This window comes from Pogona vitticeps, chromosome 4 (genome assembly GCF_051106095.1).
Source record: "Pogona vitticeps strain Pit_001003342236 chromosome 4, PviZW2.1, whole genome shotgun sequence".
NCBI classification, from domain to species: domain Eukaryota; kingdom Metazoa; phylum Chordata; class Lepidosauria; order Squamata; family Agamidae; genus Pogona; species Pogona vitticeps.
In genome coordinates, this window is record NC_135786.1 from 190257210 (window position 1) to 190271598 (window position 14389).

The window sequence follows — 14389 nt, forward strand, 5'->3', positions numbered from 1 at the left end:
GAAAACTTAAGAAACATGTAAAATGTGAAAAAATATTACATATGTAGTGGCACATCAATTCTGCTTCACTAACAAAGTACCATATATTCAGAATGAAATCTATCTTATTTTTTCTTACCGTCCTAGGAACTGAACTTCTCCTCTGTGGTGATGAGGGATAGACTTGTACTTCCCTAGTTCTCCTTCTGGTCTTGTTACATTGTATCCTACATAGTGAACCCTAGGATTCAAATAATTAACATGTATAAGAAGAAAACATGAATTTGCAAGGCCAGTTTTACACACACACTTTAATCCTGTAAAATTACATTTACAAATCATATTATTATTATTATTTATTTGATTTATATACCACCTATCTGGCAGCCATTTATATACTGCCACTCTGGGCGGTTTACAACAAGTAAACAGAAACAACAGAATGACAAAATATGATGACATTAATAAATTTAAAAATGCAAAACGAAATACCATAAAATACAGTGGGAGACATAGTGGAATACATTAAACAGCATAAAAACATAACAGTAAATCATGGCAAAACCTTGTCTTGTTTGTTTGTTTGTTTTATTATTATATAGTCATAGACCCAAAAATACAAAGATAAAAACACTATATAAGATACACAGAATAAGTAAGTTGTTAGAACATATCAGCAATATAAAACTTGAGTCATATGGTTGTCTTAATATAACATTTTATGAATTCTTAAAACTGAGAATAAAAACTTAGCCACCGACTGCGTTATTGTTTCTCTCCAGACAGCAGAAACGTCAGGTACCTGTGGAAGGTATACTAGTACATTTACACATTATTGGGTAGAGGTAACGGATACGTTCAGACCTATATAAGCTACATTCTAGAATGGTGTGTGCCAAGGACTCAACTATTTGTTCCCCACAGGGGCATATCTTTTCTCCATAGGGAATGTTATTAAAGCGCCCTTTTAACAAGGCTGAGGGAAAGTAATTAAAACCTACCCCTTGAGAAGACAAAATGATACCTTGGTGCTGTGATTCAGTATAGATAAGTTGCTAACTTGGGGGAAGTTAAAATTTAAACCAAAGTACATTTTTGAGCAGGTCCTGTCTGCATATGCTAGTGAATACTGGAGATCTGTCTTTAATGCATTGTACAAGCATTGACTTGGTACTACCATAAGGCTGACTCAGAAAGAAGTCCATAGAGAAGCCTAAAAGATGTAATTTGTCAGTAAATCCCTTATGCCATGAGCTGGCAAAGACATCTTTTTGTAAATAGTATAAATACCCACTGCTTGTGGGAGCATATACCACCTTCAACCAGAATGGACACAACCAAGCTTGATATGACAGCGATTGAAGGCCAGCCTCCAAACGCAAGGCAGCTGAAGAGACGCATCTTGGCATGGCGAATAGCAGTCACAGCGAGTTTGACAGAACACTTTCAACTGAGGGATTGAAACCATTTATCCAAATCACAATACCATACAGGAGCCATGCAAGAATTTTGTACTTAAGTATCTGTAGAGAAGCAGGGATGAACTGCCCACCCTGGACATAGTGGTATCGTCTAAGAACTTTGCTTGTATTATTAGCCACCTGCACTGCTGCTTGTCTAGGGTGAGACCAGGAGAGGGTACGTGAGAAGACAATTCCCAAGTATTTAAATCTTTTAACTTGCTCTATATGCTGGCCCTCAATAACCCATTCTTTAACTTTACTATGCCTAGAGAAAACCATTATTTTGGTTTTCTCAAAGTTAATTGTTAATAGGTTTGTATTTGTGAAGGCTTGCATGACCGGGATCTAATGGTTGTTGTGGGTTTTTTGGGCTCTTTGGCCATGTTCTGAAGGTTGTTCTTCCTAACGTTTTGCCAGTCTCTGTGGCTGGCATCTTCAGAGGACAGCACTCTGTGTTAATAGGTTGTTCCTGCAGTAACTCATAAATGCACATAGAATACATTTAAAACCAACTTCCGATAGTGATATGATAACAGCATCATCTGTGTATAGTAATAGGGGCACATTGATTTTAGCCAGTTTCGGGGAGTGGTGAAATTCAGGTGCTGTGCAACTTTTAGGGATGTCATTTAGGTACAGATTAAATAATGTAGGTTCCAGAATACAACCTTGGTGAAGCCCTCTCTCTCTGCCTGAATGGGGTTTGATAGGCTCCCATCGACTCCACATCTCACCCTAAATGTGGTTGTTGGTAAAGGCTTCTGATAAGACATAATAGCCTCTTATCAAGGAAGAGTAGAGTTTTTCCCATAAATTTCCTCTGGGTATTGAGTTGAAGGCAGACTTTAAATCTATAAAACCTGCAAACAGGTCAGTCCCATGACAGCCCATATACTTCTCTGCAAGGTGATTCAGTACTATACAGTGGTCAAAGGTGGAGTGGTTCTTCCTAAAACCAGTTCCCTAAGATATCCTCCTTCCTAAAACTGTTCGTTCCCTAAGATATCCTCCTACTCCATCCATGTAATTAATCTATAATTTGAGGGTTCGTCTTTGTTCCCCTTCTTATAGATTGGTATCACTCTTGCCTCTAACTAGGAGTATGGAATTTGCCCGGTGTTATTAATGAATGTAAACAGATGAGATAAAAGGGGGGCCCACCAGTCTACATTGGTCTTTAAAGACTCTGCTGATATTAGATCGGGTCCCGGTGCCTTCCTTGATTTTAGGCAAACTATTAATGGCCTTATTTCATTTTTGGTTACTGGGTCCCAGTTTGGCAATTTGATTAGATCTAAGGATATGATGTTAACCATTTGTGAGGGTTTAGTTTCCTCAAATATTTTGGTAAAGTATTGTTCCATATATTCGCTGGGATACTACAGCAAACTGATCCTGTTTGAGCACCTAGCGCTCCAGAGACCAATGCCCAAAATAGCTTAGAATCTTTGTTTAGCACAGAGTCTATCAAGATTTTCCATCGTTTTTGAACTGATTGTTTCTTTTTCTGGGCAATAAGGGTTTTTTATTGGTTTTTAACTACATAGTACTCCTGGGGGAGAACTGCCAGATTCTTCTTCCTGTACTGCATGTATATTTCTCTAAGTTGGGTTTTTTATGGGAGCATTCCTTATCAAACCATTTAGGAGTGTACCTTCCCGGTTGTTTATGGGTGTGAGCTTGTTTTGGGCTTAGAATAGATTGTATTGTTAAAACTAGGAAGTTGTAGTTTGTCACGATGGAAGCCAAAGTAGATTCCGTAGGTGCCGTTATTTTCTTAATTTCTCACTGCATTGGGGGCTATGAATTCTAACTTTGTAATATAAAGTTCCAGTGGGTTCCACATTTGAGTTATTTGATTTTTGGAAAACAACAGAGGACAACACAGAATTTGTCTATGATTATATCTTAATTTTAAAAAAATAACTGAGACGGAATCTAAACTGGTTCACTTTTCATCTGATAGCAACGGTACTGACTCTTTGATAATGCTGACCTGCACAGAAATATTTTTGTAGCCTAACAAATAAATGCCACATTCAAAAGCTCTGGCAAGATACTACAAATCTTCAAACTAACAAAGCCGTGGAAACTTGAAAAACATACAGTGAGGATACTCAGAAGAATAAAGGAGTTTCTCAATATTTCTGAGTTTGTTGCATAAATGCAGAATTATTGGGTCCAAAAATACATTTTAAAACATGGACAAGGAACTTCTTTAAATGTATCAATTCTTTACATGCTGATTTTTAACTAAAATAAATTTTGCCCATTTTTGGAATATTTCATGTTTAAATAAATGTTCAGAGTCCTTTAAAAGAAGAAACAGTACCAATAACTACAACCACTAATATTTAGACTTCTGACAAATTATTCTCTTTGTGTCAAAAAAATTAAAAAATTAACTTACATATGTTGCTTAAATTATAATAATTAGTATCAGACAGTTATCTTAATTAGAGATGGGGTATTCATATACGAATACGAGTATCCTTGCACAGCTGGACTTAATGAGGGTCCAGCCCCTGGGGCCAGACTGTCCACTCATGTGTCTGGCCACAGCAGCAGCCTCAATCATCCTTCCAATCACTCCTGGAGTGCCATTCTGTTCCCGCTCACCTAGCTACTCCAGGCAGGGGGAGGGAGAACAAGTGTCCCTGCATGGCTGCCAAGTAGCTAGCCAAGTGGGAAGAGAGTGGCGTTCTGGGAGTGATTGGAAGGATGAGCAAGGCCACTGCCACCACAGGACACATGAGTGGACAGTCCCTCGTTAAGTCCAGCTGTGCGGGGATATTCATATAGGAATACCCGCATCTCTAATCTTAATACATTCATATTCAAGAGGCTCCAGCACAGCTAAACAAGCTTTTATTTCAGTGTTAACGGCAGATAATTTTAATTTCACTTGCATTTAAGAAGTTATCCCACCTACTGTTTGAACACTCACCTGTTCCAAAGGTCATCATCTTCTCCACCCCATCCCCAGAAAGCATTTGGAAATCCATTGATTTTTTTGAATTGTTCTACTGTTAGTCCACTTACACCACCAAAAAATTCATTATACGGGAGACTGAGAATGAGAACAAATAGATTTCATCCTGTTTAGCAGTTAGGCACAGGTACTTCTACAGTACAGGAATTTTCACATTTCTCAAACAGCTAATGTATTGGTATAAATAAATGTGTATTTATGAGAAGTAACTTCAACATTATGTAAATAGGTTCTATAATATACAGTGGTGCCTTGCTTAATGAGCGCACTGTTTAACGACGAATCCGCATAGCGACGCATTTTTTGCGATCACTAATGTGATCGCATTGCGATGTTTTGGATAGGGAAAACATCACAGTGCGATGATCGGTAAGCGTTTCGCTTACCGATCTTCGCATTGCGATGTTAGGGAAACAGCTGATTGGCGGTTCCAAAATGGCCACTGGGTGCAGAAATGGCCGCCCACAGCGTTTTTGCGCCCTGTCCTTGCTTACCAAGGCGGCGAAAATGGCGGCCGGATGGGGAATCTTCGCTTACCAGTGAGTTTTCCCCCCATAGGAACGCATTAAACAGAGTTTAATGCGTTCCTATGGGGTTTTCCTTTCCGTATAGCGATGTTTCCGGATAGCGATGTTAATCCTGGAACGGATTAGCGTTACTATGCGGGGCACCACTGTATAAATGCAAAACCAACTGCATTTATATATTACAGAACCTTCAACTTCTGTGCAGTGAACTATAGCTATTGCTATAAACACCCAATCTCACAGAAGTGTCACAAAGGGTAAGCTTATTATAGCCTCTCTCATGCTGCATTTAACTATAAAAATAAAACTTTTAAAACACAGGTGAACATCCAAGCAATGGCATAACTAAATTCTTGTGCCCAAGAGCAATTTGGGTTTGTATTTCACAAAAGGCTCCTTTTGCAGCCATTTTTGCAGCTGCGGGAGCTTTTTGCCTGCCTGCTCAGGTGAGGCACACACGGGACAGAGCACAAAGTGGTGTGATAGGGCAGGGGTTAAGGCAAGTCCTTAAAAGGTTGCTTGCCTCACCATCTTACCTTTTTCATTAGAGAGTTGGCCCACCCACCCTTGTTTAAGAGCGAGCTTTGCTGGTTGCTTCAGGGCCAGATGGGAATTTTTGGCCTGCCCTTGACTGACCTTAGGAGCAGGCGTGTTTTCACCCATCCCATTCTTAGCCTTTTGTTAATTGGGAAAGTGTAGAGAGGATTATATTACGGTCACATTGGCGGAAGTCATGAGTTTGAAGGTGAGTTCAAGCGGGCAACCAATAGGGGTGTGAGCCATCCCACCTTGCAGCATTGAATGCCTGCTGGTTTCGGGACGGAAAGGAGGCAGGGGTCCCCTGGGGCATGGATTGTCTCGAGTATGGAGGCTCATTCAGGCTGCGACCTTGGGAGGATTCCAGATTTTACCAAAACTCAGCCAATTAAGTCCTGTGTCTCGGCCAAGGCCAGTCCCAGGCATATAGTGTGACTCCGCTGTACTTTAGGCCCCCTTTTGAAAAGGGATGTTGTGTTATTGTGTTAACATTCAATAAAGTGTGGCCCATGTTTAACTCATCTCCTGTGTCGTGCCTCATCACTCTGGGCTGGGCAGGCAAAACAGCTTGCTCCCCATATTAAAACAAAAAACAAAACTATTTTTGAAACTAAGGAGACTTTCAAAGTAATGTGTGATAGATACAGGGGAGACACAAAAATAATTGTGGATATATTCCTATATATACGCAGTGTGGTGTAGTGGATAGAATGATGGACTAGGATTCAAGAAGGGTGAGTTCAAACTCCTACTCAGTCATGGAAGCTCACTGGTGGTGCGAAACTGGTAAAACAACTCCTTAAATATCTCATTCACCTTGAAAGCCCTATTAGGGTTGCTATAAGTCAATTCCAACTTGATGGCATATATATACATCCCTATATTACTTCTTTGAATTTCTTTTGCACTCTACTGTACGTTGGATTTTGAAATTTTATTTATTATTTTTTTAAAAGAATACCAGTGAATATGGGCAAATACTTGAAGTTAAAATAAATGGGTTATGGTGTAAGTGTTGTATAACTATAGGCAAGGGGCTGGAGACAACAATGATAAATGCAAGATATTCATAATGTATGAATGGATAAATTGGTTCAGAAGGACTGGAATTTGGAAACTTAGAACCATTCCTACACCTGTCATTTCTAAGAGGTAGGTTCTCAGGTAAGAAAGAAATGGAGAAAACTGCAAGCATTCATCATTCAACTGAGAGAAGAAATTTTGCGATATCATATACTGTACATGGGTATTTCAAACAGTCTTTGTACCTATTATAGGCTAATTTTTCCAAGTCCATTTGTACCTTAATGTAACCGGCTAACCCACTAAAACAGTATCAATAAATTTAACAAGTATAGTGTTTAAAAACCCAAAACTTGCAAAAAGCTTCTAGAGAAGGCATACATAACAAAATTGTATTTCTCTTATCAGTTAAAATATTTTAAAGCCTTTTGGGCAGAATCGTATTGAAAGAATACAAAGCAGAAGGTCCCCTTCACCTGTCCAGTCTTGCATTGGCCACAAGGCTGGTCATACGATAAGGAGACTACTTGAGGGGGAAACCTCTGTGTAGTTGTCCTCAGGCATTCTGTCGTGTGTCTGTTTTCAGAATTCTGGCCTTTGAATGTTTAACTTCACTGCTGAGTTACAACTTAGTGCTACACTTCTATAACATAATGCAAGAGATATGCCCCAAGGCAGTAATCACCTATTGAAGTTGTTTCATTCCATATCAGTATCTACATATTATGCCAAGGATTAAAAGATATATAAAGCTTTATCAACTATACACATGCATGTGGGATGATGAGGTTGAGATGTTCATTTTTCAATACAGTACTACATTTTCTTAATTGGAAAGCAACTGCCATAATAGAGAGAGAGAGTTGCAAATACATTTCTGCATGTTAGAAATGAAACTGAATTTGATACTTACATATACATATATTTGTCTAGCTTTGCAGCAAAATGACGTGGCATCTCACTGCATCCATAATAATTCCGATCATTTTCAGGTAAGTGATCCACATCATGAAAGATTACACAGTCCCAATCACCATCTTTCATTGCTTCTTTGAAGCCAATGTTAAAGAGCATTGCTCGGTTAAAAGGTTGTGTTCCAGTCTTAAGGGGGTAAGAAACAGAGAGCAGGCTGCTACATAAAGAAAACTGGGATATATAGACTGTGTTGGCTATTTATCTACTAGCATGACATTGACTTTTTTTAGAGGAGTGAATAGTAATTTTCATAGATAATATTTTCACTGGGTCACACATAGAGAAGATCCACTGGAGTCAATTTGAATTTTATTTATTTATTTATTTATTTATTTATTTATTTATTTATTTATTTATTTATTTAATTTATACCCCGCCTATCTGGCCCACCGGACCACTCTAGGCGGCTTCCAAATATAAAATCAAATAATAAAGCATAGACAAATACATAATAATCAAACAAGAACAGCAGTAAAGATAAAAAGGAAACGTAAGAAAAAAATCAAGAGTTGGCTGGAGGGAAGGCCTGAATAAACAGCCATGTTTTTAATTGGGTTTTAAAGGTGCCCAGCATGGGGGCCGTGCGAATCGCCGGAGGGAGATTGTTCCAGAGGCGAGGAGCCACCGCCAAGAAGGCCCGGTTTCGTGTCTTCTCCTTCCAGGCCTCTCTTGGCGTCAGGCTCCTCAGCCTCACCTCCTGACTCGCGCGGGTGATCCGGGTAGACCTTGGTGGGAGGCGGCGTTCCGCCAAATATCGAGGTCCTAAACCGTTTAGGGCCTTATAAGTAAGCATTAAAACTTTGAAGTTGACACGAAAACAGATGGGCAGCCAATGCAATGCGGCCAGAGTTGGAGAGATGTGTTGATATTTTCTCACTCCTGTAAGGAGCCTGGCCGCCGCATTCTGCACCACCTGAAGTTTCCGTGTCAGCCTCAAAGGCAGCCCCACGTAGAGCGCATTATAGTAATCTAATCTTGAGATTACGAGCGCATGCACCAAGGTAGTGAGCGCCCCCATGTCGAGATAGGGTCGCAGCCGGGCAATCCGCCAAAGATGGAAAAATGCGGTGCGGACTATCGACGCCACCTGAGTTTCCATGGTGAACGTCGGGTCCAAATATATGCCAAGGCTGCGGACCCCACTCTTCACGGCCAAGGTGGTCCCCCCAAATGTGAGAGAGCCACCCAAGCCACCTACCACGGGGGCACCCACCCTCAGAACTTCTGTCTTATCCGGATTCAGCCTCAGTCCATTCTCCTGCATCCATTGCAGTATGGCCCCCAGGCAACGCTGAAGGGAAAGGACAGCATCACCTGCAGTTGGTGAAAAGGAGATGTAGAGCTGGGTGTCATCAGCATATTGATGACACGAAGCCCCACATCCCCTAATGACCCCACCCAGCGGCCTCATATAGATGTTAAACAGCATTGGGGAGATAATCGACCCCTGTGGAACCCCACAATTGAGACTCCACGGGGCCGAGACGCTCTCCCCAAGCTGAACTCTCTGGGGACGGTCCCCCAAGAAGGAACGGAGCCAGGCAAGTGCCGAGCCACCAATTCCCAACTCAGAGAGCCTCCCCAGGAGGATACCGTGGTCGACGGTATCAAAGGCCGCCGAGATGTCGAGGAGGACCAGCAGGGAGATTTTGCCCCTGTCGGCCTCCCTCAACAGGTCATCGTACAGGGCGACCAATGCCGTCTCAGTACCGTGGCGCGGCCTGAAGCCCGACTGAAATGGATCCAGGGCATCCGTTTCGTCCAGGTGAGCCTGGAGCTGATCGGCCACCACCCTCTCAACCACTTTGCTCATGAAAGAAACATTGGCGACCGGCCTATAATTGCCAATTTCGTCCGCCGCCAAACTAGGTTTCTTTCTTATGGGCCTAATGAGTGTCTCCTTGAGGGCGGATGGAAATCTACCCTCAAGGAAAGACTCATTTATTATTACTGTGGCCCATTCTGTTGTTATCGGCCTGGCTGCTTTGATTAACCAGGCCAGGCAAGGGTCCAAGGAGGAGGTGGTGGCTCGGCAGCGGTCAAGCACCCTGGAGACGGAATCAGGCATTACAGGCTGAAAATAATCGAAAGTCACTGGGTAAGACGGAGCGCTGGACATCTCTGCTCGACTCACTGTTTTTAAAATGTTTTTCCACATTGCTTTCAATGGGTCTACTCTAAGTATGATTAAATCTGGATTCAAGACATAATTTGGCACATCCCTGCTAACAGAAAAGCAGTTAAAATGTGGAAAACATTTGATACAATCCACAAAACCAGACACATAAGACATCAGTTATAATTATAAAAAGGAATTTATTTTTATTATATCCAATTAAAGTTTCCATGCACAGGAAGCACCCTTTTAGGGAATTTTCCTGAATACCATGGCTGGAATCCTATTGAGTAGCATGCATGTATAACTTATGCATGAAATAGTTCAATTACACCAGGGCTGTTCACAAATAACTTCCCCAGGTTTACTGGGCAGTTGGTCACAATGGAAATTGTGTGAGAAACTGCACAATTGAATTGTGCAGTCCTTCTTGCTGAGGTGTAATGGCTAACATATTTTTGCAGGTGTAAACAGGATTCCAGTCTATATTTGACAGAGCCACACTTTACAGTGTTGGCCATTAATTATACTCTTCCAAATAATGTTGTTGTTTAGTTGTAAAGTCGTGCCCGACTCTTCGTGACCCCATGGACCAGAGATTGCCAGGCCCTCCTGTCTTCCACTGCCTCACGGAGTTTGGTCAAATTCATGTTGGTAGTTTCAATGACACTGTCCAATCATCTCGTCCTCTATCATCCCATTCTCCTCTTGCCTTCACACTTTCCAAATAATACTCAATAATAAATCTGAAATCATTATTAAACAAATATAAAGCACCTCACCTGCTCAACAACATAAAAAGCAAATTCCAGCCTCTGTTTTTGCAAAACTGGTATCAAGTGTCGGAAAAATATTGGAAGATGTTCATGGCGATTGCGAAAAGGGATGAGTATTGCAACCTTAAAAAAAAAAAAAAAAAAAGCTGAAATCTATCATGCCAGCAGTGCTGAACTGCAGAAATTCACATCAAAATATAAAGAAAGAAAGTGGTTGGTAATTATTTTTTTCTGTATTACAATGTAAGGTATTTAATGTGTGATTTTTCTTTTCAGTTTTTTGTATATACACCATATCTGAAAAAAAAGTACAATCCAAAGTTTCCAATTGTTTATTTAAACATTAAAATTGTGTACATGAGTGTCATTCTTTTTTAAATAAATGAGATAAGTAAATACATTTAAAAGATGGTTTTTAAAGTTAATGTTAATACAACTCCTGTTAGCTTCTGGATAGAATTCTATAGGTTACCATTTTAAAAAATCACATTGGAGCCAACCAACCTTGAATCATCTGCAAGGAAGTTATTTTAGGTTGCTGGTATCACAGAGTGGTGCCAGAGCAGAGAGGGAAGGATGAGGTAAATTTATCCAGTATGAAGATATTTCCAACAAAGATGCAAAGCATAACTTAACCCTTTACACACTAGAGAAGCAGAAGTAAAGAGGCCAGTAATAAATCTAAGCTGCAGATCTCCATTTCTCATGCAGCCCCTGCATGCTCTCAGGATCTGTTTAGAAGATTTGGAAAATCCCCCAAAGCAGGGAATGAGAAAAGGACCACCTCTTGCTGCAAGCTATGGGGGCTCCATGGGAAATAGGAAATCTCCTTCCTCATTGCTGTACTTTTTCTACCAATGCAAGAATCCAATTGGATCCCAGCCACAAATTTATGGTGCAGCTACAATGCATTATACTCTGCTTTTTGTGTCAGAGTTTGCATGCTTGAAATTGATATATTTTTCTCCATCTACACAACATAAAGCTAAACCTGTGGAAATCCACATTTTTCTGGTGTCACTCATTTCTATTTGAACAGCAGTGGATTGTTTGTCCTGTTACAGTCTAAATGTGCAGTTGAGAAGTTTTACCACATTGATTTTTTCAGTGATGTTTTCAATAGGGCACAGTGTGCCATTAGAGCAAAATAATCCCTCCAAAATGAACATCTGTATTCTTTCTTCCTCTAAACCATTTCCTTCTATCTTTTTTAAAATTTTCTTTCTCTATTTTTTTCTTTTTAGTTTCTTCTCGCTCTTTTTTTTTTTTTTTGTCTGCCTGTCAGTTCTAGTGCTGTGCCACATCAGTGTTGCAATTGCCTTGCTCTGCTGATTAATTTGCTTTCTTTCTGTAGCTGGTCTTTCATTCGGACAATTACAATCTACCTTTCCTTCTAGAAATGTTATATTTCTGCTTTTCAACTCATAGCTCCTACCTCAGCAAGATGTGCTATCTCAAGTCCAAAGTGTCAGAAAATCAGTTGCAGAAGAGGGTGACTGGGAAGTGCATGATGGACTCTTGGAACAGTATAATTTATGTTATTGACTTAAACGGTTACAGTAATTTTAGAAGCAGAAGCGAACAGGTACTGAGTTTTAAAAATGTACAGCAAGACAATTTAATCTATGGTTCCTCACCTGTCTAGTCACATTGTTAATTCTTCAGTTCTTTCTAAGGAGAAAGGTGGGATATAAACATTTTGAAGGAAGGAAGGAAGATACAGGGGAGGCTTTCCCCCTTTTTCCTGTTTATTTGTTTTTTGTGTTTTTGAGGGAAGTTAAACTTTGCAGCTCCCTGGAAGCTTCTGAGAGTTGCAGTTTACCTTTCTTACTGTTTTCCTTTTCACTGAGAAGGGCTGGGGGCTGCAGAAATAGCCTTAGGGGCTGCTTACGACAAAAGAACTGCACTTTCTACACCTCTGGTCTATAAGAAAGAGAACAGAAGACTTCTATTTCAATATCAGATGTGATTCCCCAGCTCAAACAGCTTAAATGAATGAAGCTAGGAGAAATGTGCATCAAGCAACAGAGAACAGAGAAGTAAAGAGGTGTACGGTTCAATGTTTTTTACTCACATACCATGATTCTTCTAAAAACAAATAATCTGATTAGTGTAGAGGAACAGATATATAGATTAAGACTTATGCCTTTATGGTCTAATTCAGTCTGAAGTCACATTATTTTGTTGAATGGGAAAATGTAATGATGGAATATAAATATATATCCATTTATATGTTCTAGGTATGTTTTTAAGGTTTTGTAGATGTGATCCAAAAGAAAGCAATTTCAAACTTTAGAGCATCACTGAGATGTGTTAAATCATACAGCACCCTGATAAAAACAATTGGAAGAGCCAGGTAGTTATCATATACTAATTCTAAATTTATAAGGCATTGATTCAAATGTTTACTGTGCCTTGTCAATTCAGTGCTATTGCACTTGCCAAACAGTGGGGGAGAAAGATGGTGAAAGAAGAGGGTAAGAGAATAGTGATAATGGCAGAGAAAGGTGAAATAGGTAATGTGATGTACAGACACTTGAAAGACACATTCCTAGGATAACTGAACATTTTTGTGTGAACAATGACAGCAAGTTAAGTACCAGAGTGTGACACAAAGAAGTTCACTTCACCGTGGGATGACCTTCCACATAGTCATATTCTCATACAGGTTTGGGGGGGGGAGGTTGTGTGTGTGTTGTTTTATTTAATTTGTTGTTGTTTTTGAAAGAAAAAAAGTAAATGGGTTAGTAGAACAATATAAATAACATCTTACCTTCCAACGTGGTTTACAGTCCTTTGGCTTCCAGTGCCCACCTGGCTCAATGTCTAAATCTTTTGAAAACATCTGCTGAATTTCCTCCAAACTGATTTCACTCATATTGGCATCAATAAAGCCTCCTAGATAATGTGAAGTACAAAATATTAATTCAAATTTAGACTTTTGTTAATAAAGGAATTATGTGGTGAACTGTATGCATATTCCATTCTCTACTAAACTGAGCTCAAGATGGTCCATGCAATAAAATACAAATTACAACATCAACCATCGTTTTAAAAATAAACAATTCAGTAAAGCGATGTTAAACATACATAAAAACATTATATTTTAACAAACATTTTGAAATGCCCCTGACATAATCTTGGAATTAAGTAATTTCCAGAAAAGGAAAAATGGAAAACATGAGAGGTTTAGCTTTATACTTACTTCTAAATCCAGTTACAATCCTTGAGAAGTCTTTGCCCATCCCAGTCTAGGCCAGGAGGTTTGTTTCATTCCCTTAGTCTCACCCCTAGGGAACATCATCCAGACTTGCCATGATCTACAGAGACCACAGCCTCAAAGGACCCAACCAAGGCTAAAACCATCCCACTGCCAACATCTCTGTACCATAATAGACAATGTGAGTCTTTCTGGCATCCTTGGGACTCCAGAGAAAGCAAAGTCTCAAAGCAGAAATCATCCTCTCCCCTCCCTCCCCGGTAAGGTCACAAGCCTCTGGATTGGGCAATAACTTTAGTGAATCACTAAAAAGCTATAAACAAGGTAAGACACTGAATTCTCCGGAACTCTTTATCATGCACAGAAGTCTAGAGACTAGTGAAGAAAAAAAATCAGCTATCTGGATTTACATAACTGCTAATTTATGTTCAGCAATTGATTTCATGGTTCTGCCCTACCTGGAACAAACAACTGGAATTATGCCTTAACTCAATGTGATTGTCCATCATCACAATGAATTTCAGACACATGCACTTCCCTTTCTACACAGAAGAGTTTGGAAGCTTTTACATATGTTTACACATAACCACAGAGGATTTGGGGACTCTTCTATTTCTCTCCATCACCACCACTCTTAGCACCACCAACCTCTACCATGCCAGCCCAATAAAGATTCCTGCATGAATTCAAATTTGCCTGTTTTTGATATCGCAGAGACCTAATAAAGGTATTACCCACCCTTGTTTTACAGTTATGCATTAGTCCTGAGCCCCAATAAATT

General features: G+C 39.9%; 1 protein-coding gene across 1 annotated transcript in view; it reads right to left on the reverse strand.

Moving 5' to 3' along the window:
* B4GALT6 (beta-1,4-galactosyltransferase 6) overlaps positions 1-14389 on the reverse strand; it is a 28306-nt gene that overhangs the window by 3874 nt on the left and 10043 nt on the right. Inside the window, exons 4-8 of the mRNA XM_072998887.2 lie at positions 13162-13286; positions 10395-10511; positions 7435-7622; positions 4390-4512; positions 119-220 (exon numbers count right to left, since the gene is read on the reverse strand). Coding sequence (XP_072854988.2) covers positions 119-220; positions 4390-4512; positions 7435-7622; positions 10395-10511; positions 13162-13286 — 655 coding nt within the window. The remainder of the gene's footprint in view (positions 1-118; positions 221-4389; positions 4513-7434; positions 7623-10394; positions 10512-13161; positions 13287-14389) is intronic.